This window comes from Cygnus olor, chromosome 10, assembly GCF_009769625.2.
Source record: "Cygnus olor isolate bCygOlo1 chromosome 10, bCygOlo1.pri.v2, whole genome shotgun sequence".
NCBI lineage: Eukaryota > Metazoa > Chordata > Aves > Anseriformes > Anatidae > Cygnus > Cygnus olor.
Window position 1 is genome coordinate 3,032,795 of NC_049178.1, and position 27,061 is coordinate 3,059,855.

The 27,061-nt window shown below is 45.8% G+C and overlaps 1 protein-coding gene across 1 annotated transcript in view; it reads left to right on the forward strand.

The window, feature by feature from the left end:
• The first annotated feature begins 1,421 nt into the window (after window positions 1–1,421).
• Window positions 1,422–27,061, forward strand: part of WNT7A (Wnt family member 7A) — a 40,057-nt gene continuing 14,417 nt past the window's right edge. The window contains exons 1-3 of the mRNA XM_040568977.1: window positions 1,422–2,079; window positions 2,988–3,214; window positions 13,822–14,093. Coding sequence (XP_040424911.1) covers window positions 2,009–2,079; window positions 2,988–3,214; window positions 13,822–14,093 — 570 coding nt within the window. The 5' untranslated portion in view covers window positions 1,422–2,008. The remainder of the gene's footprint in view (window positions 2,080–2,987; window positions 3,215–13,821; window positions 14,094–27,061) is intronic.

Sequence of the window (27,061 nt, forward strand, 5' to 3'; positions counted from 1 at the left end):
CCCGCGGCTGCCTGAAACCCTCAGCAACCTGTGCGCCCGGGGCCGCCCCTCGCTCCCCGGAGGCTGCGGGGCCGGGGAGGCCGCGGAGCCCCGGAGGAGGCCGAGGATCTCCGGAGGCGGCCGCGGAGCCCCGGAGGCCGCCCGCAGGTGCCGGGGCCGCGGCTGCCGCTCCGCGCCGTGCCCGCCAGGTGTCGCCGCGACAAAGTCTGTGCGGGTGTCGCCGGGCTGCTGGCCCCACCTGCCCGCGGCCGGGCGTCCTCCGCCGCCCCCGAGGGGGCTCTGCCTCCAGCCCCCCCCGCCCCACCGCGTTCCGCTTTCCGCAGGCGGCCCCGGGCCGGCCGCCCCCTCCCCAGGGCGGGGGCTGCGGGGCATAAAGGTGATGGGAAGCCAGCCGGTGTGCCGGGAGGCACGGGGAGACGGGGGGAGAGGGGCACGGGGGGACGAGGAGGAGGAGGAGGAGGCAGGGGAGACCCCCCTCCCTGCCCCTATTGTCACCAGCGACAGGGTCGCCAGGACCCCCCTGCCCCTCTGCGTATCCCGGCGGCCGCCCCCGCTTTATCCGCCCGGTTTGGGGCGCACCGGGGCCGCCGCTCGGCCCGGGGGGCTTCAGAGCGGCTCTCCGGCGCGGATCCCGGGCACGTTTTATTGTTTTCTTTTTGTTTTGTTTTCAGCAAAACACTATCAGCAGAACAATTCCAGCACCACACCCCTGTTATCATTTAGGTAACCTCCCTGTTTGAAATATTTCAAGTGGATAATAAACTAGTCATCGTATCCGCGCAAATTCCCGCAACGCGGAGCGGGGATACTCCTCTCGGCCGCCCCCGGTGCCCCCCCCCGCCTGTGCATCCCGTGGGGCCGCAGCCGGCCGCGTCCCGCAGCCACCTGGTCCCGGCCCGTTCCCCGCTCCGCCCCTCGGGGCTCCACGGACCCATCCCCGGCCGCGGCGGAACCGGTGGCAAAATAAGTGGGAAAGGCGCTCCAGGGGCGCGCAGGCAACGCGGGGGATTTTCCGTGCCCCCGACGCCGTCGGGGATGCTGCGGGTGCCGGAGGCTCGCCCCGCACCGCCGGCTGCTCTCGGCTGGGCAAAGCCCGGGAGAGAAGCGGCACGTTGCATGCGGGGAGGCAGAGCCGGGGGAGGAGCGTCGGGGCCGGAGTGAACGCATAAAACCGGCCCCAGGTGCTGCGCAGCCCCGGGAGCAGGCGACAACCGCGCCGTTCAACTTCGGTCCCCTCCCGGTGCCGGCCGGCGCGCAGCAGCGGTGCTGGTCCCGGTCCCGGTGCTGGTCCCGGTGCCAGTCCCGGCCCCAGCACGGCGGCCCCATGCCGCCCGGCACCCCGGGGCCAGCCGGGCGCCCCGTCGGTGCAGCCCCGGGGGCGCCCCCCGCCGCCACCCCGCGGGGTCCCCGCCGCCTGCCCCCGGGCCGTGCCCGCAGGAGGAGCCGAGCTCTCCGCCCGGGGGGGATCGCTGTGAGCCTCCTCGCCGGCAGGTGATCCGTTTGCCATTTCTTGTTACCCTGCTTCCCACCTCCCCCGCCTTTCTTCCCCCCCGGCTGGACAACTCCCTCCTTTGGAGAACACGCCCAAGTAGCTGAAGAAGAGAGAAAGGGAGGAAAGGAAAAAAAAAAAAAAAGAGAGCGCGAGCGAGGGAGATAGTTAACATTGAACCTGGGGGGAGCGCCCGGAGCCGCCGGCGCTCGGGAGGATCCCGCAGCCCCATACATCGCCGGCAATAAGGCGCTACGTGTGACAGGCATACAAATCCGGGCTAGAGGGAAAAAGAGCAGGCGAGAGGGGCAGAGCCGGCGGACGGGCGGTGCGGAGAGCCCCGGCCGAGGGCCATGGTGAGCGCCCCCGGGGGGTCCCCAGCGCGCAGCAGCGGCGGCGGGCGGCGGGGGCTGCGGCGGGGGCTGCCCCGCTCGGCCGCGCTGCCTTGACCCGGCGGCACCCGGAGCGCACCCCGGGCATCATTTCGCATGTTGGGCTGAGCCACGGCAAGCTGGGAATATGAACAGGAAAACAAGGCGCTGGATTTTCCACATCTTCCTGAGCCTGGGGATTGTGTATATCAAGATCGGGTAAGTAACTTTTTCTTTTTTTTTTTTTTTTTTTCCTTTTTTTTTTTCTCCTTTTATAACAATTGCGCTCTCTCTAGCCCTCAGCCCAACCTGCCCAGACGTGTTACTATTTAACTCGGGAAGTCTCAAAAAAAAAAACCCACCCGATGCTGGTGATCACTTTTATTTTTTAAGAGGCAGGTAGAGCCCCCGCGCCTTACCGACCCTTGGGGGCGCAGCCTCCGCGGGGCAAGGCGGCGGCCCCGGCGATGCGCGGCCCCGGCGGGGGGGACACCTGGGGGCAGGGGGACACCCGGAATTTGGGGGGACACCCGGTAACTGGGGGAGACACCCGGGGCTGTCCGCAGCCCCTTCTCCGTTCCCGGCTCGGGGTACCGCGGCCGCCCCCTTCCCGGCCGGCTCCCGCAGCCACCTGCCGCTGGCGACCTCCACCCCCCCCCCCCCCGATGCCCCTGGGCCACCGAGGGGACACAGCGGGTCCCCTCTGGTCCCCCTCCGGTCCCCCTCCGGTCCCCCTCCGGTCCCGCAGCATCTCCGGGCCGGGCCAGGTGCGCCCGGCTGCGGGGGAAGCGGCGCGGCCGGGGGCAGGGGGCTCGGGCTCTCGCCCTCGCTCCGTCTGCTGGACGGGAGGCGAAGCCCCCCCTGTCCGCTGCCTGTGCCCGGGCACGCACCGCTGTTGCCTGCGCTTTCATTGACGAATGAGGAAGTTGGGTCCCGTTTTGGCAGGAGCCCACGTGCTCCTTATCTCTGCTCGGGCTGCGGAGGGAGAGACAGGGAGAGGGAAGAGGCAGGGGGAAAAGGCGGCTGCTTGCCGGGGGCACCTGCCGGAGCCGGCCCCACGGGGTGTTGCCGCATCTGCCGCCGTGCCGAGCCTCCCCCCGGCCACCTTTGGTCTCTTGTCGTTGCAGGGGATTTTCCTCGGTGGTGGCCCTGGGAGCCAGCATCATCTGTAACAAGATCCCGGGGCTTGCCCCCCGGCAGCGGGCGATCTGCCAGAGCAGGCCCGACGCGATTATCGTCATCGGGGAAGGGTCCCAGATGGGCATCAACGAGTGCCAATTCCAGTTTCGCAACGGGCGCTGGAACTGCTCAGCCCTGGGAGAGAGGACCGTCTTCGGGAAGGAGCTGAAAGTGGGTACGTTGCCTCTCCGCTAGCTACTGCCGGCTCCCACCCGCATGACACTGAAAAGGGGCACACAGGGGGCCACGGTGGGCTGGGAAGGGGCATTTTGTGCACACCGCTTGTGTCTGCGTACTTAAGGATGTGAACAAGGTTAAAGGCAGTGCTCAGAGACTGAATGCTGAGCGGGGTTTGAATTACATGTCTGGGTGTAGAAACATCAACAGTGATACTGCCCAATGTTTGTACCTGTTAGGATGGAGGTCCAGCAGTCACTCACCGCATAGAACAGTTGCTCTGTAGTAACTACTGTAGTGACCCCTCTCCCACCAGGAAGAATGGGTGCGCTGCAGATTGAGATGTCAGGGCATTTACAAACAGATTGTTCCAACTGACAGTCAGAAGATCCCATTTCCAGCTTCCATTTTTTGCAGTACAAAGTATATTGAAATTCTGAACTAAACTGACATCGATAATGATGAACACATTTGAGGAAACAGAGCTGAGGTTGAAACTCTCATGCCCTTGGACTGCGGAACACACAGTAGCAGAGCTTACTCAATGTTTGTTGATTCCACAGCACTTAAAGAGAAAGGAAAAGAGTTTTCCAAAGAATGGTATAGCAATTTTTAGAGCTGTAGTTGAAAGCTGATCACTCACAGTATGCTGTTCCATGTCCAGAAGGTGAAGCTGGGACCTGTGGTTTCCAGCGTTCAGGTCTCTGCCTCCTCCCCATCTGGAAGGTAGATAGGAAAACCACAAAAACAGTCAAACAACGCTCAGTGTGATAGAAAACATGGGTGTTTCATGAGAACCCCAAACAACAGCTATGCCTGGCTTCCAGCTTATGGGGAAACCCTCTGGACTGGACTGGCTTCCAGGTGCCATTTAGTTGTGTGTGGACAAATGGCAGGACCTGGCCCTAGTACCCCATGCCTCACATTCTCACGGAGACAGACAGTGTTGCCACTCTGCTTGGGAAAGCCCAAGAATGCTTGGCATTAACTGAACGTCATTTTATCACGTGTGCATGTTGATATGCTTATTTTCCAATAACTTGAGGCATTTAAGGAGCAGAAAGAGAACAAACCAATTAAATTTTAAAGTCCAGTGTGAGCAACAGGTCTTTCAACACCTCTGATAATCAAACACAGTGAGTCAAGTAGGGTATGTGAAAACCACACTGCACGACATTGTGAAACATCTGAAAATGGACCATTTGCTCAGATTAGCTCATTGTTTCTATTCCTTGAGCTGGGCTGTTCCTGTCAGCGATCCATGCAAGTGTTTGCCACTTATGTCAGTGAAGAGTCCATTTGGATGGCTGACAGGTTTGGGCTAATTTAGCCTAAGAGTAACATTTCTTTAAGCACAAAATGTGAGAAGGATTTCTTCTCCAACAAATCATGAAAGTGCAGAGTTATTGTGGTCTGTTGTATAAACATGCACTCAGTTCCTCTACCCCTCCCAAAATTGAATTATTTAGCTAGTGGGTTATATTTAGGTCCTTTTAAAGAAAGTCAATATTAAAGGAAGTAGACTTTGATCTGTCTTTGAGGTGATAACTCTTAATACGTTCTATCTACCCATTATGATGCTAAGATGGATAGCGCAAATTCATCGCTGGTTTCAGAGCAGAGTCGAGTGTTGAATATCATCCAAATTATAAAAGTTGTTCAAAGAATAAGCAAAAACTTCAAATTTAAACAGCTTCGGCATTTACATTTAAAAATAACCTTCAAAAAAATCACACAGGTTCTGAGATGAGCAATAGTATATCCTACATGCATGTAAGATATGCAATGGCGTCTCAAGGATAAAAATACTCGGGCCCTCAACCGTCATGAAATACTACAGTGTAACTGCTCGGTTCAGGTTGTCTCCTTGTTCCTCTCTTCTTGTCTATCGGCATGTACAGAGACCTAGAATGTCTGACACAGATCATCTTTCTGTGGCTGTTAGGAAAAAGCACCTTTCCTTGATTTCCCTCTCCTCCCCTAAGATCTCTATGTAGGGGTGTGCTCTGGGTTACCATTCACAGAACAGGGACTAGTACTTGATTCTGGTTAAAAAGGTAACACCTGCATGCCACAAAGCTAGAATTCAAATGTGGTGTCCAGAAACGGGAGATCATGCCAATATCCCTTACCCTAAACAGGAGAGAGTGTGACAGGAAGAGCTGTATACCCTATCGGATGTATTTGATGCTTAGTGTGCAGAAGAACAAACCGGGTCACCATTAGGGTAAAGATACTGTACCCTTGCCATTTTTTTAAATTAATAGCAACAGCTCTAGCTTCTCAGTCCTCTGACACAGCGTGTATTGCAATATACTATTCAAACAGCAGCGTATTGGTACTTTTATAGCCTTTAGAGGCTGGTTATATTTCCTGCTCAGTCGCATCCTTACAGTGATCCCCTGGAAGCTTGCAGGGCACCTTTGTCTGGCCACTGGCAATGGAGTCGGGGGCTACATGACCTCATTCCTCTTTCCCTGTTAGGCAGCGGCGCTCGGACTCGAGCGGCACTGCTGCGCTTGCTCTATGATTAGGGGATGACTTCAGAATGACAGTAATGCGGCTCGCCTTGCCGCTGCGCTGCTGAGCGCGTGCAACTGGCAAATTCTAATATCAATTTGGGAGGATGTGCTTAAGTAACTCTTATGCTAATAGGATTTGCGTGTGCTAGCCCATACAAATAAGTTACCCTGGATACCACATATTCTTGGGAACTATTTCCCAGCCCATGATTTTGATGGCACACCAAGCTAAGTCTCTTTGAAAACAGGTTTCATTGCCTTTTTTACTGGGTGATCTAGTTTATGAACATTGTGCAAATGCACCCAAATTATTTAAATTCTCTCATTGACACTGTGGGGTGATTCAGGAGGCCTAATTTCTCCCAGTGGCTCTGCTGATGTGGGGTTGAAGGACCCTGTCACTCTCCTCTCCTCCTCTCTTTTTCTCTTTTCCCTTTTTTCAAAATGGCAACAGGGCTACTAGCCTTGGGGAAACACTTTGAAGTCTGTAGAAGGAAAGCATCAAACAAAATTTTCCTTTTCTTCTCTGTAGCACGTGTGGGTATGTATTTTAACAAGTTTACATTTAATCTGTCTCCCAGTGATAATGTAGTTGTAGAGCTTGCAATCATTTAAACTCATCCATGCTTCATACAGCCGATTTGTGATCACAGACTGAGTGTCCCAACTCATTATAGCCTGCTTCCAACCAGTGCACAGCATATACACTCTGTTTCTTGTGTCATTTTATCTGGTTTGTCCTTCAAAAGAGAGATTCTTCCCTACTGATACGCTGTGGATATCTTATCGTGACAGCTGGTGATAGTAGTGCCAATAACATGAAGAGAAATAACAGTAAAAATGACGTCAGTTTGCTCTAGGTTTGGTCCAGTTACAGCAGGAAATTATAAAACTGCAAACAAGATTAACACAAGGATTTTTTTTTTCTAGACAATGCTGTAGAAACCTTATTAATAATGTAAAGTCACAAAGAGATTTTTTAAAATAACCATGGAGATGATGCAACATGGCAATTATGGACACTTTTAAAACCAAACACATTTGTTACGGTGGTCAGCACTTCTGTTCCCAAAGCCAGCCACAATCAAAACGCCAGGTTTTGAAGCAAGATAGGCCTAAGAACCCCCACCCACCCCTTGTGCTTCAAGCCTGTACATCTGAGCAACCAGAGGAGCCTTTGTCAGAATCAGACCATCAGATCTGGGCTCTGGTGGACCACAGAAAGAGCAGGTGCTATGGCAAAGCGCATCCTGCAGCGTGCAGCCAGGTGGTCAGCAGGAACTTCACAAGTTGTGGCAGTGATAAGCCAAGGTACAAGCAGGGCGTAACTATCTCAAATAATTACTTCAGGATACCCATACTTTTCATGGCATCTAGAGGGCAAAAATACAAAGCTGTCCTTTTGTCACAATGGAGCTTCGCTGCCACTATTCAGTGAGACTCATAGGAAAAATTTCCAAGTAGAAATAATACAAACTATTTGACTGCATCTCTACAAAGCGATACAGTGAAGTGGAATCTCATTTCAGTGCAGATCTCTGAGAAGAAAGGCAGTGCAGCCTTGCAGAAGCTGTCGTGGACCCTGCATGGGAGAGGATGAAGGGGATCATCTGAGGGCTACGAAGATATGTAGTGGTCCCTGAAGAACATTACAGCAAAACTGGTTTCAGCCAAGTAATCATCCAGGTCTTACTAAAATCCATCACTTTTTGGTTTCTTTTACATTGACAGCTTTTCAGTATAACCCCCTTGATACCTCCACCCATCTGACATTACTCATGCCAGTAAAGCTGAAAGCAAAAGAAGAATCTACGTGAACAAACTGCCCTTAAAAATTCCTAGTGCAGCAGGCAGCCCAGCACTGTGCACTGGCCTGGAGTCAGGGATCACTGCAGATGTAACCAGACGTACACCTTAGAACCGAAGAGGCTATTAACTTTCCCTTATACACTCCAAATTTAGCTCTGCACTGCTCACTGGTCCAAATTCAGCAGTGATTTACTTTCCCTATATTAAAACAAGCTTTCCTGCTGTGCCTTCAACAGCGTGAAGGAAGAGAGGACATTTCCACTGTCACTTACTGAAACAAATGACAACCATCCCACAAGCCAGCCTCTAACAGGCTTGCTCAGTAGCTACCAGTTGGGAAGCATCTCCTTTGCTCATGTGCAAAGAGAACGAGTTCTAGCTCGTTCTCCTATGTAGCCTGGTCTGGTCTAGCAAAAAGATACATAACACTGTAAAATCTAATTTTGTTATTGTTATAAAGACAAAAAAACTTTTGAAAAGATCCTAGTACAGGTGTGTTCAAAAAGGGTTTCCATGTTCAATCATTGTCTAGAACATTTTTGATTTTAAGTACTGGTGTAGTCTCTTGTGTCAGGTTTTAAACAGTCTGATTCTCTCTGAATTACAAAATAGCAGACCAGGGAAATAACCACAGGCAAAACAACATGAAAATGCTTGTCGTTTTCATATTGCACATGCTCTAAGTGGTGCTGCACTATGCAGCGTGGCCCATATCTAGAAGAGAGAGTGATAAATTCTGATCAGCGGTGTTAAGAAAACCCTGAGATATACAGAAAAGAAACACTGCTGTAATTAACAGGAGTCTTGTTATCTACTCAAGTAGGGCCAGGATTTGCATTTCTCTGCTAAGCTTCCAACCCTTACAACCACTTTTCAATGTAAGTATCTTGCACAAGAACAGTTATTTGCAGGCAAAATAGAGGCTAGGCTGAAATATGGCCTGAACATCCAAAACCCAGCATGCTGCTCTATGCCAAAAAGTCAATCTTTCTAAGCAGGGACTGTCACAGTAAGATAAAACATTGCCCCAAGGTCACTGTAGTTGGAATTCCCATCAGAAGGTTTTCATACCTGCCTTCAGATGTGTCTTGTGAGTACATGTTTCAGAGAAAGAAAAAGATTACATTTCACTAGAGAGGTAGAAGAGCTCTCTCCTACTGCAGGGTCAGTACGTGGGCTTTTCCGAAGCAACGCACTGGTGTGGAGGGATCAAAGCCATCTGAAAAGGGGAAACCATCATCTGAGCTCCAGAATACTTGCTGTGATTTTTTGCAGTGTATGTACATTGAGTAGTAACTTTACAAGCTTAAAGAGGGTATTAAAAAAAAAATGTCACTGTATCTGGGCTGCTTTCTGTCTAAGAATTTCCTGTGGTGATGAAACAGTGACTAACCCCCCAAAGTCTCGAATGTTTTTTAGAGCAACTCTACTAATTTAATGTATGGGTGCTAATCTTTTCAGAGAAGGTACTGCCAATTTTTATAGGGAAGTCATTTTCGTTTCAAGACGGTACAAACCCCTCAAAACTCTGAGCCACTACAGGAGGGAGGAGAAAAATGGAAGGGGGATACTTCAATGATTTTTTAAGCGACTATTTTTATTAATCACACATGCTAGGTTAAAGAAAAATTACGAAACAAAACAAACGAAAAAAAAAACCCACAACCAATCAACCAAAAAAACAACCCCCAAAGTAAAAACAACTCCAAGACCATACATAGTCTACCAAGAAAGGAGACGGCACACCCCAAAGTAGGCAGAGGAAGAGTTCTGTTCTTCGTTCTAACTAGGTATGAGTTATGACCTCTATAGAGGGATGTGAAGTAATGCTAGCTATGGCACATAATTGGCAAGGTACGTTGTATTTTCCATCTTTATACTTTCACAATCATATTTCAGCTCATGTCACTGCAGATAACTCCCTCTCTGACCCTTTGGCTTTAAATAGCAGAAAATATAACCCAGGTTTTCAGGTGAGATAAATAGAAATTTGTCTTTTTCATTTCACAGCTCAGTCAATTATGAGAGGGGCCAAGCTGTTTAGCAACATGCTTAGATCCTGAGAGGTACCAAATGGCTGAGCACTTGCTGCCTTCCTGAAATCAAATCTGCTCTGTATCTTGCAGGCTTACGCCCTATTTCTGATGCTCCACCAAGTTATTTTGCTTCTTTTTAAATCCAAGTTCTCATTTGTAATCAACATGAACAAAGTTTTTAATAAATTGTTGACATTTTCAGATTAAACGTAAAAAATTTAAGCTGGCTGAATTAATACCAGGATGCAGAGCCCTCCTTGCAGCCAGTACACAGGCGCTTGCTGACCAGTCAAAGCCCAATCCTGCCAACACTTAAACACAAGAGCAAAGATGTTCATGTGAACGCTTGCAGGATTAATGCTCCAAGCTATGTATGAGTTCCATATAGTTATGTTCAGTGACAGGGGAGCCACCTGTGCTGGTAATATTTACATTTTCACTTGTGATAATCTTCACCCCTGCCCTCTGACACCCGGTGGTGGTCTCTGACAGTGCAGATCTCAGTGAGAGCGCTTGGGATTGTCTTGTGCTACCCAGTGCAGGGGCTAAAGACAGGACTCAGTGCTGTGAAGGACAATTTGCATGGGAAGAGTGGAGTTGCAGAGCTGCAGGAAGTCGGGGATGCCAAGCTACCCGCCATCAAAGCAAACAGAGCTGCAACACACTGCTCCGTGGGGGAGTGGGAATTTTTTTTTGCCATGGACACAATGCATACATTATGTAAGTCCAGAAAAAATAGAAAGAGCAGGGAGATATTTGTGTCCGACCCGCCAAGAAAAGCCTCTGTGTTCGTCCAGCACTGAAGCACTTGTTTGGACTGGTCTGGATGGAGGAGCAGAGCCAGGCAGCCGTCAGCGCCCACACCCCACGGCCCAGCCAAGTGCTGAGGGGTGGCACTGGTGGCTTGGGAGCAGGGGTGCCACTGCCCTGCCAGCCCCAGCGCATCTGCACCGAGCTTGAACATCACTTCTGCTAACACAGTGCTTATACCTGGGCATGCTGCCGTGGTTGGAAAGCCCTGTCGGATCCCCAGCCTTGTAAATGACGGGAGCAGGCTCTGAGAGCCTGCCAGCCCCTGTTCCGATGTCCCTAACACTTGGAGTTCAGCTCAGGGCTGTGCTCAGCCTCTGCTCAGTCCAGACTATGGAAAGGCCGTGTCGTCTGGGAGCTGAAGGGACAGCTCTCACAGACGGGTTTGGGGATTCCCTTCTTCCCCTTTGCTTTCTCTGTCTTTTCATCAGCTGCTGCAAGGCTGACACTAGAGGTGCGATACTCCCCAGCACTTTGGGAGTATCAGCAGGGTTCGCCCTGCAGACAGCAGTGCAATGGAAGGGGCACCTGTAAATGAGTTACACCTCCATCAAATACCAGGGGAAGTACACATCACAGTTCTCATACAGGTGTAGCCACTTCTTACCTTCCTCCACAGCTCCTTTACATCCCAGGCAGCCATCCTGCTTCATTTTGACAGTTTACCCATCACAAGTGGTTTTAGGTGCACCCTTGCATGGCACTGGCTGGAAAAGCCTTCACAAAGCACTTAGATTGAATCAGCGTCTAGGATCACGGTTTGTACTGATCATCCACAAAGATAAACAGATCTGTTGTTATATGCATTTTGAAATTATTATTTCCTTTTTTTATTATTTTTTAAAATAATTCTTAATCCTTCAGGCACTTCAGCTGCCTGCTGAAATCAGAAGAACAGCAGTCGTATTTGTAATCTAAAAGTGGCAGGAAAACACACGTTCTCATGTTTTCCACATTTTGTTACTGTTTTGGTATCTAAAACGGTGCCACAAAAGATGTTCAGAATGAACTATGCTTACCCCTACCCTACGTGCTGACACTTGTGTGAGCTACAGAAGCTTAAAAAGGTGAATCATTTATGGAAAGCAGATAGCTTAATGCAGACGTGACAAGCCTGTGCCACTTTATCAATACTGCGCAAGTGCCAAGGTGCTTCCCACCTGGCTCGACTCCTCCAGACTCTTGCTTTGTTTACCTTGTAATCTACTAACTTCTAGTCTGGAAAAGCTGCCGCACTTTTTCCTCAAGCAAGACCAATTTATAAAGTAACTTGTGAAAATATTTTAAGATAAAGCTTGATAATGGATTCTGTTCCTGACTGTGCTGGTTTTATATCCTCTATATTGCATTTTGCTTCCCTCTAAGAAACAGAACAGCAGCTTCGTCTTTACAATGTAGACTTAAAATAATCTCCCGGTGTTTTTTTTACTCTCTATCTTGAAAACAACTTGTGCTAGATTAGGAATCATCCATCTGAAGGAAAAACAAAACCAAATGCAAATTTCTACTCAAAATTTTTTTTTTTTTGGTGTTGTCCCACTCTTGCTACTCCATGAAACAGAAACCTGGCATAAAACATTGCCTCTTCAGGGAGAAACCCTCTGAGTGGAGAAATTGGGACTACTTATTGTACCCTCTCCTGTATATCAGGGCATTTTTCATAGTGCGGTACTTAAAATAGTGAGGATGTAGTTGTGGATAAGCTGGAGAAGAACGACTAAGATGCCCTGGCTGGTCCCTGTGGATTCATTCTGGGCTGCCTCTGGTCTCCCCATGCAGCTGGCACAGGGGCACGCAGAGTACTACTCGAATACACTTAAAGCCAGGGATTTCTATCCCACATTCAGATTTTCATATAACCCCCTAGTTCTAGAAAGCCTCATATGCAAAGTCCACAGTCACAACAATTCAACATTTTATGACTGATTTTTAATAAGGGAAAACAAGAAATCCTTTGAGAGCATCTAGTTCTGGACTACAAGTTCCATTAAAAACACAGCGCATAGCAGTGTAAATGGGAATATTACCTCTGCCAATAAAGGGCACAAAGTTGCCTCTTAACAGATTTTGAGTGTCATTTGTCTTCCATTTTACTTTCTTGCCATAAGGAAGTGAATATTTTTCATTAAAAGAACCTTAATGACAAGTACAGAAATTCAGAATTTCATATATATGAAAGGTATGTGGCCGATAATGAAGTGGTTGTAAGATTTCTTTTCTGAGTGATTATTTTTGGTGAATTCCAATAAACAGCAGAAATGTGCTTGTGCACGGATAGCACACTACTGCCAGCAGTTGAAGTCTGCCAGAACTCAACTGGCAGGTGTTTGGAGAAGGGAAACTGATCTTCCCTCTGCCCTATCCTAATAAGAGCCTGATCCTGACTGTATTGATAGCCATCGGAGAAATAAGAGTAGGGGTAGATGTCTGCGACATCTGGCAATTTTCAATGGCGTGTGAGATATCCATTAGCAACCTCTGCAAACCTTGGTGTGTTTTGAAGGGACCCTCTCTGAGCAGAACAGCTTCCAAAGGCCTCACAGATCCCATAGGCTCCACACATGGGAAGTCCACACACCAGAATGCATGGAAGCTTCAAGAAAATAAATTAAATTATAGATTTAAAGTGAGAATCCCTCCTGCCCCAAATAAATGCACGTCTGCCTTTATGGCCATATTGCACAGAATAATACCGGCTTAATCACTTCCTCATGGCCCTCTGGTGAGGCTGTTAACCTGGCTTTTGGCATGATACCTACAAAAGGTCAGGACTATTATTTTCCCATCCTTGGAAAAATTCTGAGATTAAAAAAAAGCTATTTCCCTGAGTCTGTGCAAATGTCAGTGTTGAAAACTGTCCCCTATGACTTGAAAAACATGCTTCAGTTGAGCTAAAGTATTTTCAGAAAAATATTTCTAAAAATATTTTCCTGTAAAAACAATTTTAGTGTAAAATTAAATTTCTAAACAAAGTCATATTTCTGAGCTGATTTTGAAAAAGGCTGAAACTGGTTGTTTTAACAATTTCACCCCTCAGCTCCACCTATTTTCTTCTTTTTTTTTTTTTCTTTTTTCTTTCTTTCTATTTTGTTTGTTTGTTTGTTTGTTCTCTTTGAGCTAGAGCATTTGCCACCTCTCCTTTGTTATCGATAGTTTAGTTTGACTACTTCTAATACCATTTGGAAATATATACATGAAGTTGTCTAAATAATACTTTATCTCCTGTTGCCTCACAGAGAGCTATCATTCCAGACAGTGAACATCCACAAAAATCAATACTTAGGAGAGTAGAGACCTGCTTATGCTTGCAGATTTACAGCACTTCTAATAATAGCCTTCTGATGTTTGCACTGCAGGAACTTGCCTGTCTTTTTCTGACTCTTGTCACCATGTTGCACCATGCATTTACAGCACTGTTTTAATTTCAGGTAGCAGAGAAGCGGCGTTCACGTATGCCATCATTGCTGCTGGTGTAGCCCATGCGATCACGGCTGCCTGCACGCAGGGAAACCTGAGCGACTGCGGTTGTGACAAAGAAAAACAAGGACAGTACCACAAGGAGGAAGGATGGAAATGGGGAGGCTGCTCTGCTGATATCAGATATGGGATAGGGTTCGCCAAAGTCTTTGTGGATGCCCGGGAGATTAAGCAAAATGCGCGGACGCTCATGAACCTGCACAACAACGAGGCCGGGCGGAAGGTAAGTGCCCCGCTCCCTGCCGCGGCCGCCTGCGGCCTGGCACCGGGTCGGACCCTGTGCCAGCGCTGCTGTCCGCCCCGATGCCGGCGGCACGGTACCGTAGACAAGTAGGCAGCTTTGGAAGCTATACAAGCTTGTTGGGCCATCTGTCCGTCAAATATTTGTCTAAATGTTACTCTTTGCAGTTGTAAAAAGAAAAAGCAAACAAACATTTTATCTGGAAAGTCAAATGGTTCTGACTATAAAACGCTCGCCTGCTACCTTGTGGGTGAGTGGGATTCCCGTCAGGTTCAGACATGAACTTCTCACTCATTTGAAAAGGGATCATTTTCAAACCAACTGTTTAAACCTTGCTCTTTGTGTGAGGACTACCTCTACAAGGAGAAAAATACTTTAGCAAGCCGACTGCAGACTGACTCAGTGTTAGGCACGGGGCTGATCTCTTTGCACGGAAGCACTCCCGCCCCTACCCCACGCCTGGGAGTGGGTAGCTGTGAGCAGCTACTGCTGGGGAAGACGGGTTCAGCAGCCTCCAGCACACACATTTCCTGGTGACTCTGGGAACCGACTGCACCAGCTCTCTGGTCAGCAGGCTTGCTGATGGTCGGTGGCAGCCGCAAGAGCCAGCCTGACCTGTGCTGCTCTGAGGCGTGCAGGCCGGGCTGTGCCGCACACCTCGCAGCAGTGCCAGGGCCGGGGGCTCTGCCTTACCCCAGCCAGAGCAGCCAGGCGATGGCTGTGTCCCCATCCAGCACAGCCTCGAGCAGCGAGCATGGGAGTTACCCTTTGCTGATCGCATCTCCCCAGTAAGCGTGCTTCCTCCCGCTCTCCTAGCTCTCCGTTTTGCCTTCGCCACTGTTCGCAGCCCTGTGCATTAATCCTCATTGCAGCATTATGTTAGTGTGACTTAGAAGCAAATGGGAGAAGGAAGTTAGGAAGAGTCTTTAATTTGTGGATACTATTTTTGTTGTGGTAATTACCTGTAGGCTCTGAGACATCTCCACTTAGGTACATGTGCTGCAGCCAAGCAGATGGTATTGAAGAAAAGCCATTTCCAACCCAAACAAAAGCCTAACTTTTTCTTTTTTGTTTCGTGCCACTGTAGGACTTTTGTAGGTCAGATTATGGGTTTTACACTGCCCAATATCCCAGCTGCCCGGGTCTTGCTCTCTGGTGCAAACACGGTACTTCAAAACTCTAGCAGAATTAGCACAGAACTCTGAGCATAACTCAAGGACTGACCTTTAATATTTGTGAATCAAATTATCTCAGACTCACTGAGTTTATTACTTGGCTTCTGGTAGCACAAAGGCGCATACTGAAGAGCCTGGTAGGACATCAAGGCCCACAGTCTGCTCTGCTAGACAAGCACAAATCCACAGGAATGAATAACAGCACAGGAGTTTCACCTTTGTGGGAGAGCTACTTTCCTGAAAGGTCTGCTTTTATTTGGTAGGTGACGTCAGTAAAACATTCCCAAGAAATGACACACCAGCCTACGAGGACTGTAAATACAGATGGAAGTAGCTTCTGTCTTAGAAAATTATTTCAAATGTGACGCCCAAAGATATAGACAAAAAATAAAGTTCCTTTTAGTATTTCATTGTATCTTTGGCTCCATTATCATCCAGATATGGAGTAGGGTGGAGGAGGCCCTGGAGGTGGCTGGTGGGAAGGCAGAGCATTCAGCAGCCTCCTCGGAGGACGTGAGCTCCTTGTGTTTCTCACCTAGATGTGCACAATTTGCTGTCCTAAAAGAATATGCCTGGAAGATTCAGCTCTGCGCATTGTTATCTGGGAGAACAGTGGCTGTGCTATCTCTGGCGATCTGCCATTTCTCCAGCAGGCTCAGGAACTGTTCTGATCTAGAGATATTTCTACGCTTCTTCTTGCATCCCTTACAGAGCAAAATTACTGATCTTTGTTCGAACAAATCTCTGTTGGAAATCTTCAGGGAAAAAAGAGTAACATGACTGAGAAGAGGCATGTTACTCCACCAACCTGCAGAGAATGAATAAATGTTGTTTTTGCTAGAGAGGTTCCTTTCAGGCTTTGCTCTCATGTGAAAGATCATACTATTTACAGACAATTGGCAGAGGGAGGCCATTACAGATATTTGGCAAGCTGGGTCTCACAACCTAACCCTTTCACAACAAAGACTGTCTTGTTTTAAGGTGGTACTCTCCCTTTTGGAGCAATATGGATCTTATCAGCCTCTGTACAATCTATTCTTGGTGGCTTTCCTCTGGGCTATAAATTCTTGTCTAGTTTTACTTGCCCATGGCTAGGTTTTTGATGATATTTATGCACCTAGGAGACAGACTGGCACCTACTGGGCTTCCAAAAATAAACTGGATGTTCAGTTCTCATTGATTTGTTATCTTCACCTGTAGGCACCGCTACTTTGTTCAAAAGTCAGCCCCTTCTGCTTCTTTGGTCTTGGAATGTGAAAGCACTGTGTGCTGTGCTCCACTCCCCCAGGTGCTCACAGCTGACCTGTGAAAAAGGTACTTTTTTAGAATGACACCAGATGCAGGTAATTCAGGATGCACCCTGGTGAATCAAACACATATTGGTATCTAGTTGTCACCAGTCAATTCATCTGTCCCATCTTGGCGAGCAAGAGATGACAGACTTTGCTTTGCAGTAGGCAGAGCAGCTGGGCTTGCTAGGGAAACTGGGCATGGGAAGGACTTCATGGTGTAAACCAACAAAGAGACACCGGGAAAAGTGATCCAGACTTTTTGGAGGTCTCAATTCAAGACTTTCCACTTTAATAGCCTTGTTTTACCTGTGCTGCCCGTGGTGTCAACAACAGTCTATCCGAACCTACTGAATACCTGACTCTGCCAGAGCAATAGCACGAGCATCTGTCAGCTCCCAGAAGTTAAATGAAAATTGGCCATGTCAAGCGTGGAGGATTTTAGTGGCCATAGACAGAAAAAACAAACAAACAAACAAAAACAAACAAACAAAAACGAACAAACACACACACAAAAAAAACCATGCTGATTTTCCCTTTCCTGAACAGCCTTCTAGAGCAATGCTGAAAATGTGCTGGTGCACACGCTCAGACGCAGCGAGCTGGGCACCCACCTGGCTCAGCGTGAGCAGTGTCAGCACCCCCAGCAGCTCCTGCAGCCGGACTAGGGCCAGAGGTGCCAAAGGCTCCTGCAGAATGAGCACCCATGGTGCCTCTGCTGCTGGGGTGAGGCAGGTAACAGTTTTCCTTACTGTTATAAAGCAGACGGGGCTCTAGCTCTCCATTTCTCCCCGTCTAGGGCCAGCAGCTATCCCCAAGCCTCCCGGGCTCTGTTTTGTAGTACATACGCGTGACTTCAAACTTCCCCGGCCACTCGGAGGGGAAGGGGCAGAGTTCAAAGCAGGGGTTGCATACACCCTGCAGAACTGGCCCCAAGCAGTCCAAGAAGCCTCACATCATTTGTCAAACCTATTGGAGAGCTGCTATTTCTGACCTCCAGAAATGGAGTCTAGGATGTCTTTCCTCTTTGAATTAGTATTTCCTGAAATGCTGATTCACTGCAGGAAGAAGCAAGCAGTACAGGGAGAACAGGAGAAGAATTCATAACAGCTGGGTCAGAAAAGAGAGATAAAGCTTGAATTAATTTAAAGGCATAATCCTGATTTGCCCTGCAAACTTCCATGTGAGGGGTTATAATTGCAAGACTGAGTTGTCTGTTAGCAAATTTGTCTTCTCAAGTACAAAGTTAATTAAATTACTGTAAGTAACACAATAATGTATGTCTGAGAGATATTTATGCTCCAGGAAATAAAAATGTTATTCTTCCAGTTATTCTGTTAAAATAGCAAAGCAGGTACTGAAAGGCTCTACCTATTTTGGCTGGATACTTTTCATTTTGACAGCACGGCAACGTACATGACCAGATTGCTCTCTCCTCTCTTTTTCTCTGTGACATTGAAATTCCACGAATGGCATCTTGCATCAGCGTTACATCATATTAAGTATAATGCAATATTATGAGTCATTGTTATAAATCATGGGCACAGGCTGCATTAGAAGGCTTTTGCAATTCAAGAGCACATCAAGGTGGATTTTTATTCAGCATCTCTCTTTGGAGGCATACATAGGTGCACTAACTTTGCAATGCATCTTCACCCTCTGAATCTGTAGCATTTCAGCTTTCCCGTTCAGCTCGAGGGCTTGTAGGAGTGCCAAACATGCCTAACAGGGTTGCTGCAAATACCAAGCAAAACTACCAGAAACCAGGAGGTGTTTCTAAAGTGGAGCAAGCAACGGTCATAACAAACCGAAGTGTTTAGCATTTTATCCTTTAGGGAAGGCTGCAATAACGTTGAGGTGAAACACAGGCACTTGGAAAACACGGAGTTCAGGAGTTTTACCAAGCCATTCTGTAAAGCCTACTTTTCTGATACTCAGCCCTTTTCTTGCTAGCATCCCTGACCTCAGAAGGAGATTGCTGCCACAGAACTTCCCTGCTTGCATAGTGTGAGATCACCACGCCACTGCAAGAATTTAACTGTCCTCTAGAGGAGACAGCTATTTCTGCTTCAGGATACGTTTTCCTTTAACTAACCTATTAGCCTGACGATAAGAAGCAGAGCAGAACACAAGCTCTTGCAGATGAAACTTTTGAAAGGCTGTAAGCACTAGCACACTAGAAAACAGGCTAATAAAAGAGGCTACACCAAGCATTTTATCATTTTCCTGAATATAGGAGTGAAATTCTGGAGGTTTAATAGTTCTGCCTGAGTTAAGCCTCCACGTGCATGAAAACATGGCCCCGCTCCTGCTGGTGCCCAGGACTGGGTCCAGCAGCGAGGGAGGGCAGCCTGAGGCTCTGGGCTGTGCCCAGGACTGGCTCCAGCCTCCTGGGGGCACCTCGGCAGCCCAGCAGCTCCAGGTGGGATCTCTGTTCCCAGAAGACGACCAGGGATGCTTAGTGCCTGGCTAGTGCAGTGCTAGCAGGGCACGGTCGGTTTGCCAGGAGGACACGGGCCCCACAGCAGAGCCAAACGTTTCCTACCCACATCCATACACCAGCCGAATTTGGCCCCAAGTGATTTCTGCACGCAGCACAACTGGCTGATAGTAACCAAAACCATGCACTTCTGTATTCAGCTGCCTCACAACTCCATCAGAAAGAACGTCTCTAATGGCACATACACACCAGAATAAAGCTCGCCTGTGTCTGGAGCTGCTGAAAATTACCATAGACTCCAGAGAGTCTAGGAGACCAGCTTTGAGCAGAACAGAACTGGGTGAGGCTGCCCTGATACTCCTGGCACCAGCAATCAAGTGATATTATAGCATCAGCAGCACAGCCACATGTTTCTTGACGCCCAGAACCTAACAGTGCCCTTGCAATCATGCTTATTATTTTCCAACTGTTTTTCGCTTTTTGTTTTGGCACAGCCACAGAAACGTTCCTGATTTTTGTATTCAGAAGCTTCTAGTCTTTAATGCAAGAGATGCTCTTTAAATGCAAAACTGATGAACGATTTTCCTCTTTATATTTGGATACTAACCTCTACTGAAATAATTGCAGCTGTGGTACATTCCTGATTTAGAGTGGCTAGAAGTTGGAAAGCGTTTTCAGGAATAACTTTCCCTGTCTAGTTACAAGTTCGGATCCTGGCGAGTGAAAGACACCCAGGGCTGGCTGTCATGCCCATGTAAGATCTTGTTCATTTACATCCAGCTCCCCTTACTGCTCTCTCAGTGGATCTCCAGCATCAACAGGTGTGTTGAGCACATAGCAGCAACAAACACAACGCTTAGCACGGTACTGCACCTGCAACATGCAACTGCTTGAGCACTTTTCAAGGTTTCTTGCCTGAAGAAAAGTCCAGAATTAGGCTCCCTTAGGCAGCGGGGGAGCTCAGACTGTCAGTGGGTAGAGGCCCCCTGTTGTTACTGGCAGTAGCATGTCTGACAGACTTCAGCTACAGCTGCGTTTAGACCTCTGATAGATGAGGCTGCTAGACACCTTAACATGGAGCTTGATGGAGGAGAATGGGGCAGAGCAATGGCACAAGTGAAGAGAGCAGTCAGTAATAGAGATAATGCCAAAATCACCAGCAAAAATAATCTTCAGCCAACGCAACACACAGCACTAGTACTCACAAAGCAATAGCAGTCTTAACAACAGCAACCACAAAATGCTGCTCCACTGCTAAAATGTCACACAACATCTAGAAAATCTGATGTTAGGTGCACCAGAAGTGTCTGTTTAGAAGGTCCTAGTAGCTAGCTTGCTTAATTAAGCAATACAACATTTTGCCCAGAGTAGACCAGAAGGAGAAGGCTTAGGAGAAGGTTTGCACATGTGGCCTGTACATGTGGCCATGAATGGAGGCAGTAAGTAAAAAAGCCTCCAAAACATCGCAAACTAACATGGGCGTAAGGTACAGGCAAAGGGAAGGGCCGTCCACTTACAGAGCATGTTATCCGAGGTTGCCCAGTCCTGTCCGACCCTATGGCTCCTGTGTGTCACTGCCTTCTTGCTCAAAGGACCTTCCTACTCTGCGAGCACCCCAGCCCCAAGGCCTGGCACTGCAGCAGGGGTTTGGTGCAATTCGAAAAGGCGAGTTAGCTGCAGCAAAGTCTTTCCTGGCAGCTTCTTCACCATGCCTTTGTTGGGGGGAGTGGGATTTCCAGAAAGGCCAAACACTGAATTTGGAGGAAGTCCAGCTCCCTGAATGGGAAAACTCCCATTGAGGTTGGTGGGAGCACAGGACAGAGTTGAATGATTACAAAAATTGAATCCCTACTGGGTGTTTGCAGGGCGCGACAAGATGCTGCTGGGCGATTTTGCTAGGTGTGAAAAAAAAATACACATCTTTGCACTCTTACAGTATTTTGTTTGTATTTGAAAGGATCAAAGTTCTATTTTATGGCTTTCCTGTGTTTTTTAGATAATAGTCTTAAAACAAGACCAAACTTGAGAGACAAGCTCTGCATCTTCTCAACAACCCAGAGTAAAGATAAAGGGAACATTAATGTTAGTCTAAATTATGAGAGGGAATTGGACTGCACAAGAACTGTAATCCGCAAGAAGGAATTTTCATTCCACTTGTCCTCCACTTTCAGCTAATCAGAAATTGTGATACATGGTCCTACTTGTATTTTGGCTTTTAACTCCCTCTTATATCTTATGTGGTTGAAAACTGAATTCCTGATTTACGCTGAAGATTAGGGAATGATAAATGCTATCACTTACTCGCAGTTGCAATTTTAGAGGATTCTGGCATTATAAGCAAAACACGCATTTCATGTATATGATTACCAGAGCTGACAATCTTTCATGCTGCTGACAAAGATAGCTGGGACTGAGGGCCAGGGTCTGTTAATAAATAACAAAGATCTCAAATTCCAAATTCAGTGTCATCCACCTTTTATAACTGAAATAATTAGATGTTTGCTCTAATGATTAATTTGCTCAGCAAAGCCACTGAATGGGGCCCACATTTTTGGACATTTTCTAAGGTAATTCAGTCTTTCACTTTGGACAGTTAGCAACATTTCCTACTGTGCATACACCTGTCATGCAGAACTCAGGAAGAAACATCATCTAGACAAAACAGTTGCTGTATAAGTTATTTGGGTCTCCCTGAAAGACTTGCACTGTTTGCAGCACCTTTGGTTGAGACCTTTGGTAGAGCCTTCAGTCTCTCACGCTGCAGAACAAAGCCCTCATTTCTTAACAAACGTACTAATTTGAAACAAATGCAGTTGTCAAAGCGTAATAACTTTAAAGCAAATACTTGCTGTGTTTGAGTATTGTAAACTTTATGCTGATCATGTAATAAAAGTCATGACAAAGAGAAAACACAGCATCTATTGACCTGAAGTCTGACCTGTGAACATGGCTTTTTTTCCTTGTATTATTTAACTTGTATTTTTCAATGTTTTACTGAGAAATTAAATCAGAATCTTTTTTTTTTTTTTAAATTCATGACTAGATATAGGATTAAGTTGTTGACAAATTTTCAGAAATAGCTGATGAGCACAGTTCTGCTGCTCCTGTATTCACCAGATGACATCTGTCACACTTCAAATTTAATTTTCCAAACCTAAGACTGATTTACTTGCATAAAGCTAGACACTTCTGTCTGCATATTTTATGCAGTTAAAACTACAGAAAACAGTCACTGGCCAAGTTAGCAAGACACTAACAGCCCAGCAAGGCTATTCACTAAGAACGATCTTCATACACAAGCAAGCAGTGTTTCTGCTACACAAAGTTTACACTGAATTATGTTGGAGAACTTGCACAATGCAGTCTCATTCATTACATCTCTGACAAAGCATACCCATTCACACTACACAGCTCTAGGTTTATGTGGTTGAATTTCTGTGACCATGCTGTGTCAATGGGGACAGAAGCTGGAATCTTCTGTACTTAACAACCCAAACAACCCAAACCTCTAGAGTGTGAGCTGAAAGTATCTGCAGGAACATTTCCAAGAGCCTTGCAATGATGAGTCAGTAACATGAACTCACATAGCTAGGCTAAGTAGAGACACTTGGAGCAATGCATAGGACAGGTTTTGGTAAAGATGGAAGTTAAACCAAGGTTTGGTCCAACTGCTATATTAGACACTTGGTGACAGAAAACTCTGAAGTTACAAAGCCCTGAAACACTCACCGAAAGCAATAATTGCTAGCGTTTGCTGTACAAATGGAACAGACTTTTGCTTTAATGGAAAGAACTTCCAGGTATTTTGAAGTAAACAATTAAATAATCGATTAAATAAAGAACAACCTTTTAGTCCAAGGACACAAACAAGTCCTGTTTTGGTACTGGAAGAGTGTAGCATGGATCTATTAAAGGATGAGGGTTTCAGGTAATTGCAGAGAGGATGCTTGGCTCTGCATGGTCAATTAGTGCCAAAAGGCACTAGTATTCATTTGCATTAGAACCGGTTATCGAAATGACCCCGATCCTTCTGGTACTTAAAAGTAAGCTGCACCTAATGGACTGCATTTGCTCCCCTGGGACAGACAGAAGGAAAGCGTCAGTATTTGCAAACTCGAAGTAACATCTAAGCCAACATTTATTGCTAGTGCTCCAGTTGTAGGTTCTCTTTGTAGTGTCAGCTGGTGGCCTACTAGGGAAACTAGCCTTGCCTTAAGCATACTAGATCTTATACTAAATATAAGACCACACACAGATATGAGTACAACTATGTATGCTCTTACAAGACTACTCAAACATGAGTTTTTAATTGAGTCATAACATACTGTTACCTTCGGGTATATAAGTCCTGCAGCCATAAAACTATTATCTATTGAGATGGTACAATAGTTAATGTATAAATAAAGAAGTTCAATAAGGAGTTAAAAATGTGTCCGAAAGGCTTGGATCAAGACCTCAGTTAAAAAAGGAAATGATTAAAAAAAACAAGCAAACAAACAAAAAACATAAACAACGCAACAGTGGAGATGCCCTCCTGCAAAAGCATGTGTTATTGCTGATGGCAAACTCTTTGTGAATTGCCTGAGGTCTAACAACATGAGCATTCACACTGCCATGTGGAGCATTTATAGGATCTGTCTCCTCCCTGTGATCTTTTATTTTCACAGAAGTTACTTCACAATCTCTACCCTTTGTCATATTTGGCTGAAATTACTAAAAAGGTTCAGCTGTTACCAATGGGACATGAGAAGCAAGTGGGAGACAGACACCAACTGAGTACTTAAGCTTCATTTTCTCTGGAAATTGGTCTGAGAAGTTTGCCTTGCTGTAGTTGCAGCAAATTTAGGCTAGAAGGTGTAATCTTAAAATGTCTTCCAGAACATTACAGATCCAAATAACTCTACTAAAGAATAGCATAGCATTAAGATTTTTTGAATTCTCTTTAATGGAGTTATACTTTATATTAAGGTTCCCCTTAAAGAGAGCGATAAAATTAATATCTGATTAACACATTAAATGTGCTACAGACATGCATGGTTTGTTATTGATGGGTTTATGAACAAGTGAAGTTGGTGCTTACAAGCTGTTATTACAGGCATCCTATGACCTTCTGAACTAAAGACCTACAGCAACTGATTAACCCTTTGTAAAAACATCAGTCTTGATATTCAGGCTCAATTAATATAACGTAAGTGGTTTATTAAGAGGAACTATTAATGTAATTGTTGGATATTTCTCCTTAACTCATCTATAAATAGTAAAGACAGATTTCTTAACAAAGAGCAACAGCTATGCCTGGTCTGGAGAGTGAGCTGGCTGAGGGGAATTACATCCATCAATATGACACACCTTAAAAGTGAATTTCTTTTAATATGTGATTGCTCACTTGTAAAATGAAAGCTTCGGCTATTGCTAAAATACCTGTTAGAATGAAAAGAAGAAAATCTAATATGCCAGGTAAGCAAGACACAAAGCCAAAGAGGTTTGCTTAGACTGCACCGGGCGTTGTATGTAAAATTAGGAAATTTCACGTTCTTCTGTATTGGAGGAAATGTTCATTGACAACAGGCCAGAAGCTTGTGTTAAAATTCTTGGCCTGTTCTTGGGGCATGCTAATCTTGGCAGCTGCTAGGCTACAGAGATAGGCTCTGCTGGTAGGATCTTATCTCTGATAAGTAGAAGCTATTTGAAAACATGGAACCGCGGATCTATTGTCCCAACTGGAGGGGGAAAACTCTTATGTATATAACTTAATTTGAAAGCCATCTTTATGGAAAAATGATTCCCACAAGAATATCCCAATTCTTGTTATAACCAAAAACATGTTATTTTATTATCATGTGAATATTTTGACACAGAGATGTCTTCCTGTGAACCAAACATGAAGATAACTGGTGCTTCTTTTTGAGGGAGTCTGAAGGAGTTCCTGAAGAAGTTAAGCTAGGAAATACTTTTTTATAAAGACGGTACTGAGACATTACTGTAGAAGTACTTTGAAATCACCTGAAAAGCTTGAGGGAAAGTAAAAACATCTACTGTTTACTAAAAATGCTGGCTTAGAGAACTGAAATTTATGTTTTGAAGCATGAGAAATATGCCTTGCATAGTATTATTTGCTGAGTACCTAAGGGTTAACTCTCATGGTGTGGTATGTAACTAAATGAACCTATAATTAACTGTGTGTGGCTATTGGTTAAAATGTTTGGAAGCGATATGAAGTGATATTATTTTGCAACTAGTGCTCTTGCCAGCACCTGGCTTTATTAGTTTAGGACAAGAGGTGTTTTCTGATGAGTTGTCTGGAACAAGTAAGGCTGTTCTTTTGGTTTCTATCACACTTCGGAAACTTTTCTCTAGACAGCTCAAGCATTTGTCAAAATGCTCTACCTGGTTGCTCCCAATTCTTTACTATACAATGCCAGCACCACTTCATTTGAGCGTTTCACTACCAGCGGGGAGAGTTACATGGAAGATGAAGTTTAGTGGGAATGACTCAACTCTGTACCATCCTTCCTTGTGTACATTAACTATGACAAGGATGGATTTAAGTTGTGTCATTTCCTGTTTTCCCTACCTTCTTACCACAGCAGTGAAGTATGACTCAGGCTCCATGAGACAGCCCAAAGCAAAAGACAGCATTGACATCCCTGCCTAGCAGAGCAAGGCTGTAACAGAACTTGAATAACCCCCAAGACTTTAACCCATTGTGTTCTCAAACTGAGGAGTGCAAATAAGTTTTAGTTCACCTTACCTGGGAGTACCTCCAAATTACTTCAGAACTAGCATGCTAAAATATAAACTGTATGCGCAATGTATTTTTTTTAAAAGCACCTCATCCTACATTTTAACGACAGCTTGATTCATTGAAGCACAGAATATTGATGAAGATCACCATCCCAAGATCAAAACTAAAAACAGATTCATAGGATATAGGATGCTAGGAGAACTATAATGACTTTGAAGAGGTCCAGGCCTGCAGGTATCACTGTCAAGCTTTCATTCACTTCATTAGTCTCTGATCCATACACTGAGCTCCTAGACTGAAGTAGAATTAGGGAAAATGGCACTTTTAACAATGGACATTCATCATCTTTATAATACATGATACAATACTGCACAGATCACTGCTTTAGAGAAGCCTGTTTCAGAAGCAACAGTATTTTGGAGTGATTTTTAATTTGTGACCAGAACGTAAGGAAGGTAGATATGATACAAGAATAAATTTTATGTTGATAACATGCCCAAATCCAGAAAAATTGCTGTCTCATTTTCTTTGTAAATCATCTTAGTGTCAGTGAACATCATGTTGTTGCTTCATTTTCAAAACGCCTTGATCATCATTTTTATTCACTTTTGGCAGGAACATACTGCCCAATATCTTTTTGGAGAGGAAGATACGTACTATAGACAACTCATGTAGTGATAAGAAGGTGAATTAGATAACACAACCAACAACTCTATCTGTAATTCTGTAACACCATCATCCCCTTTTCCAGTCTATTTTAGCTTCATTGTACAAAGTACCCAGGTAGACTAGACATGACTATTCAGTATCTCACAAGCTGTAATCCATCATATCCACAGTGTCAGTTTTGCTTGGACAGCAGCAAATACTGATCCTAGATAAGTTTTCCCTTAATCTCACAATCCTATTTCAGTCTGGAACTAGGAAGTCATACTTTCACTTATACAAACAGGAAATATAAATTAACTTGTTGAATGACCCTAAGACAATTCAACTGTATTCCAATAATTGTAGGTGAAAGCATATTAAAAAAATTATTTTTTTCAGAACTGTTTTTTTCAATCTCTTTTTTATGACTGATTTTTAAACTTCGTACATGATGACACTTACTTGGCCCTACATCGATCCAGTCTAATCTAGGTGATAATGGGTCTCCCAAGAGTTATTTTTTAAAAAAGTAAGTATTTTATCAAACACTTTGACAATTATGTTTTCAAATTATTTCCATTTTTTTTCTGTTAAAATATTTGCCTTACTTTTAAATAGAAAAATCTACCGAAACAAAACGCAAGTCAGACCAG